Source organism: Cryptotermes secundus, unplaced genomic scaffold (assembly GCF_002891405.2).
Source record: "Cryptotermes secundus unplaced genomic scaffold, Csec_1.0 scaffold459, whole genome shotgun sequence".
Classification (NCBI taxonomy): domain Eukaryota; kingdom Metazoa; phylum Arthropoda; class Insecta; order Blattodea; family Kalotermitidae; genus Cryptotermes; species Cryptotermes secundus.
This window is the reverse complement of record NW_019743154.1, coordinates 267325-273324: the sequence shown is the minus strand read 5'-3', so window position 1 is coordinate 273324 and position 6000 is coordinate 267325. Positions and strand designations below refer to the sequence as shown.

At 38.6% G+C, this 6000-nt stretch overlaps 2 protein-coding genes across 2 annotated transcripts in view; one reads left to right on the top strand and one right to left on the bottom strand.

The window, feature by feature from the left end:
- LOC111873872 (GPI mannosyltransferase 2) overlaps positions 1-6000 on the bottom strand; it is a 74571-nt gene that overhangs the window by 61037 nt on the left and 7534 nt on the right. The window lies entirely within an intron of this gene.
- Positions 1-6000, top strand: part of LOC111873871 (dual oxidase 2) — a 48540-nt gene that overhangs the window by 38948 nt on the left and 3592 nt on the right. The window contains exons 27-30 of the mRNA XM_023868912.1: positions 369-489; positions 2351-2580; positions 3967-4125; positions 4226-4381. Coding sequence (XP_023724680.1) covers positions 369-489; positions 2351-2580; positions 3967-4125; positions 4226-4381 — 666 coding nt within the window. The remainder of the gene's footprint in view (positions 1-368; positions 490-2350; positions 2581-3966; positions 4126-4225; positions 4382-6000) is intronic.

Below are 6000 nucleotides of genomic sequence, written 5' to 3'. Positions count from 1 at the left end.
AAGACGATGAAGAAGACGTAAGAAGATGCTGGATGACCTTGGGGACAGAAGAGGTTACTGTCATTTGAAGGAGAAAGCTCTAGATCGCAATAAGTGGAGGAACTGTTCTGGAAGAGACTGTGGACCTGCCGTCTGACAGATTACTGATGATGATGATAATGAACTGTCAGATAATGTTCTCCTAATTTTCAAGTTATCAGGTTCATATTCAATGGGATGGACACATATATACAAATAAGCAGATAATATTCTAATATAAGCCAAAGTTGTACAGGATCACATTTTTTACAAACATTATTTTTCTATTTTTCATTACATCAGTGATACCTTTTTCCGCTAGCATAAGCCTCTAATGCCTCCTGTTTCAGCCGCCATATTTCTACTATTTCTTTCTGGGGCCATGTGTATTATTTACTGTTGACCGGCTGATTTCAGTCAGACGAAAGAAAGTTGAGATTCCTGTTCTGAAGGCTGAACTTCTACCATCCGGTGAGTATAAACGAAAAAACTTCTGTGATACTGCTAAATTTTTAGATGTTCATAAAACTTCTTGTTTCACAATAATAATGAAGTGTCTAATTTTAATGAACAGTAAAACTTGCACTGGATAAAGGATTTTGAAAAGTATGATTTGTTTTAAAGTCTGAAATGCTCACCATGACTTATTTTTCAATGTTAGCCAGGCCTGTCACTGAGCTGTCTTGTGCTTTCTTCTCCTATCATGATGTACTCATACTTCAGTAATAACAACTCAGTCCTTCAATTGTTAACAACACAGAGAAAAAAAACTTTGTCATAACTCTGTTCACTGCATGCAAGTGGAACATACAAGTATGTATTTCAAAAGGCATTTTTTTTAGTACTCCAACAATGCTACAGTTTCAAGACAGAAATGTTCATCTGCCGAGCAACTGTGGCAAATGTGTTTTCAATTCAGATTTTAAAATTTCCTTTCATGTAGTGCAAGGATTTAATTAAGGGCAAATCTAGGATATATTTGCAGAGAATGTGTTTACAATTATCAGCATAGCTGTCCAAGATATCCACAGTCAATCCATCTTCATCAATTTATTTTTTTTAATTCTACTTTCAACAAATAGCAGCATATAATGCATTTAGGACCCCAACTGCTCTGTTCTTATAAACTGCCCTTAACAGTATTTTCTTCAAGTGCACAAGGTGGCAATTTAATGTGTTCATATCAGATTGCTCCAGTACCAAAACCATCCATTCACTTAACAATACCTCTACTCTGGAGCCATGAGTGCTGGCATGTCTTTACAACCACTCACTCACTCATTCATTAATCATGTAGCTATTATGAAACTTTAATAGCATTCTTCTACATAATTCAGATTTACTCATACCTTCTGAAGTAAAAATAATCTGGTAAATGCATGACAGAGCATGGTGGAGCTATATTATCAATAACCTAACAACAACTGAGCATACACATTCACTAAGGCATAGATGCAACAGCTAAATTATATCTATAGATAACTGCATGAGATATACATTAAGTTACCCTGCAGCCAATTTTTTTAGTTATTAAATGATCTGTGCACATAAAAATACATAAATTAGGTACAAAAGAAAAAAGCAGTATTTACCAGAACAAGATATCAACTCTATGAAATCTCAGTAAGATATATACGGGAAAGTCTATTCCTATCAATATGACAGGGGCCTCCTTTCTATCTTTCTAATGCAATTCACACATTGTTTAACAGCTTAAAGCCCTCTGCATTCCGCCCATGAAGTGTATCTGTGTCTTCTATGAATCTCACAGTAAACTGTGACTGTGTCCCTAAACAAGATTAATTGGTTGATACTTGTAGCACAGACAATACTTATATGTTTCCTGTGAGGTACAAACTGAATTCTTAGCCTACTTCCTTTATTTTGAAAAAATAAAGGGAGGCTTATGAGATCACCTTGTTGTCTGTATATCTCCCATAACTGTTTCATTTTCTATGCAGTCCATGCCATATCAAAGAAAAGGAGGCAATTGGTTATTCCCAGATATATATGATTTAGAAGAAATTCAGCCTTTAAAGGGGTAATTATTTATTTATGGTTCACTTAATGATGTTGACAGTAGGTCAGAATATACAGTGTCAAATGATGGTATTAATAACACATAAAGAATAACTGGCAAGGATAACGAATGAAGCAACAATGGCCTAATTTAAAACATTATTCCACAATATTCCTGTAGAGGCTGATGAAAACCACGAGAAATTTCAGTCAGGATAGCTACTCTCCAGGCTAAAATGCACATCCTTACCATCCTCAGGCCTTTATATGTGTATGTCTAACCAACAAAACTTATAACTTTATATTCACCTAGATGTAACATTTTTGGAGATCAAGAAACCAAACGACTTTGAATATAAGTCTGGACAATGGGTGCGTGTGGCTTGCCCTGATCTAAGCACAAGCGAATATCATCCCTTCACCCTATCCTCGGCACCCCATGAGAAGAATCTCACAATACACATTCGAGGTGTTGGACCATGGACAACAAATATTCGCAGAATCTATGATCCAAATCTGCTAGGCGAAAACCCACTTCCTAAGGTAAGACAGTGCGTCACTACATACAGTACAGACAACACTAAATTAGCACAGACAGGAGAACCTGATATGAGCCAATGAGGAAACTAGTAACATACTATATAGCACACTACATATATTAGCACAGAGAGGGGAATTTCATACTGTGGCATGTCTACTGAAATCCAGAATTGCAAAGCCAGTAGAGACAACCGTTACTAGGGAATGGCTTGGCAAACACACCCATTGCTATGAAACAGCTTTGTAAGCACATAATAATACAAGAGCCACTGCTATGCAACGTGTCCGTGCAACAGTGTAGAAGCTGTTGGAAGCTGTGTTCTCTGTGTGGTCCATGCCTAGGATACATGAGGACCAGCTGCAGAGTCTGAGTCAAGAGCCAGTCAAGCAAGCGTCTGCAGGCAGTCAGTCAGTTGAGAGTTGCAATGTGAAGATTGTAGCTGAGGCTTGGGACTGTTTGAAAACCCATAGGAAGGGGAACATCCGCTGTTAGAAGCCGCTACCAAGCAGCACAGTGTAGAGCATGACTTAGAACACTTGTCTGTGTGTGACAGTGATTTGTAATGTATAGTCATTAGTTTTTTAAAAGTTTAACAAGTCTGATTACCAATCTAAATCATGTCTATAGTCACCCAATTACATGACACTATGTATCCATGAGGAACTTGGTAATGAAAAAACATTTACAAATTTAAGGATTCAATGAAAATACTAATGATGCCTCTGGTGAACTTCATGTCAGCAAGTTTTATCTTGTGAATCTTTAATTACATGCAGTTTACAGTATGGTAAAATGAAAAATCGTTTACAGTATGTAAGATTTGAGGCTTTCACGGCGGTGACTATGAAGAAAGCAGTCTTCTGGGATTTGGCACCGTGTATATGTGGTGTTAACCGACGTTTCGGAGGAACGTATCGCCTCCATCTTCAGGCTAGAAGAAAAAATATGAAATCTGCAAGCGAAGAGACCGTGAGAACCGGTGAGAACGGCGATACGTTCCTCCGAAACGTCGGTTAACACCACATATACACGGTGCCAAATCCCAGAAGACTGCTTTCTTCAGTTTACAGTATGTTACTGACATTTTGTTTTGAATCTTTTATACTCTCAGCTTCTTTCCATACAACCTATGAGGATGACTAACCACCAATGTAAAGACTGAGAATCACATAAAAGAACACTGAAATATGGTGAAATTTTCATACAAAATGTATTGATCAAGTCAATTTTACATTTGTAGATTATTCCTACATTACTCCATACAATAAAACAATCAGGATCTCACTTCCAGTATTTTTTCAGAGGACTTCTGAGTTGAAATTGAAATTAAGTCCCTTGGACAATATCTTTCATAGATATTAAATCACACTGTACACCTTCCTCTTCAGATTCGTCTTGATGGTCCTTATGGTGAAGGGCATCAAGACTGGTATAAATTTGATGTAGCTGTATTGGTTGGTGGTGGAATTGGAGTCACTCCCTTTGCTTCAATTCTTAAGGATATTGTCTTCAGATCTAACATGCAACATAATACTGCCTGCAAGAAGGTATGTCGGCTTCTTTATCACATGAAAATCATACAATAAAGTAATTTATAAACTGGAAGAATATATATTACTCATGGCCTTCTTCATCATAATTTAACAGGTATATTTTCTATGGGTAACAAAGACACAGAAGCAGTTCGAGTGGCTGGTGGATATAATTCGATACCTGGAGAATGTGGACAAAGGAAGAACTGTTTCCATTCATATATTCATCACTCAATTCTATCAGAAGTTTGATCTCAGAACCATTCTACTGGTAACTATTTTAATAACATTACTGTAACAATATCTCAAGGTCTGATATTGCCAATACCAAAACCCACCATTGGACATAATCCTGAATTACTTCCGCCCACACTGCATTCTCAAAGTCTACCTTCATCCCATCTCACCATAATTCTTTTCACTCTTTCTCAGACCTCCAAATGGGCATTTCCTCAATTTATTAGCCATTATTAATCAATTAATTAATCTTTTTTCTTCCATTAAACTACACTTAATGGACTAGTTTAACTTACTAACTTACTTACTTACTTACTTATGGAGCTGAGCCCTTCTTGAGGAGAAGCCAAATTTGCAGCTACTCAAGAATTTCACAGCATTTTATGGAACCTGAAGGTTCATTACCGTGTTCACAAGAGCCCTCCACTGGTCCCTATCCTGAGCCAGATCAATCCAATCCATAACATCCCATCCTGTCTCTCTAAGATCCATTTTAATATTGTCTGCCCACCTATGCCTTGGTTTTCCCAGTGGTCTCTTTCCTTTTGGCTTTCCCACCAATATCCTATATGCATTCCTCATCTCCCCCATCTGTGCTACATGTCCTGCCCACCTCATCCTCCTTGACTTGATCATTCTAATTATACTTAGAGAAGAGTACAAGTTATGAAGCTCCTCATTATGCGGCTTTCTCTTATTTATGAAACAACAAGGGGTAGTCAAATGAAAACGGGTCACCATGCATAACACACACGGCGCGCAAGTTGGTAACACTGGAATTTGCTTACAGTACGAACATCTGGTGGGGACTCGGGAAAGCACAATGACGTGCCCTTGGCACACTAATCATTTGTTTATTGTGCTGGATGTAAGGTTAGCGCTACATGTGGTTGTAGAAACATTAGTAGTGGAGGTGGGTAAAGAACAGCGAAGTTTAGTGCGCTTTTTTCCTGCTGAAGGAGTAGGACAAGAAATTCATCATCACATGTCTGTTGTTTATGGCAAACACACCATGTCATGTTCACGTGTGCTGGCATAGCATAAGAGATTCTGAAAGGGACATGTGTGACTGCAAGATGATGCTCGCCCAGGACAGGCTCATCGTGTCATTATTCCTTACGTTATTGCAGCGTTAGATGGTCATATCCGGATCACTCTGGAAGAAATTAGTCTTTTGATGGGAATAAGTCATGGTTCCATACACGCCATTGTGACAAAACACCTGCTGTACCGCAAAATCTGTGCGCAGTGGGATCCACATGAACTCACGAAGGAACAGAAGACTCAGAGAATGGATGCACCACTGGGTCACTTGAATCGATACCATAACAAAGAGCATGCTTTTCTGTCCCGTACTCCCACTGGGGACGAAACTTGGTGCCACCATTTTGAACCCGAGAACAAATGGCAGAGCCAACAGTGGAAATACGTGAATTCTCCCCCACTGAAGAAATCCAAAGCCATACACACAAGTTCCGTAAAGTGATGATGATGATCTTCTTCGACTTCAAGGGCCCTCTGCTTGTCGAATTTCTTGATCATGGGGCCACAATCAGTGCACAGTGCTATGAAGACACTTTGCAGAAACTGAGACGTGCCATAAAGTCAGAATGCCCTGGAATGCTATCGAACAGCATTATCCTTCTTCACGAT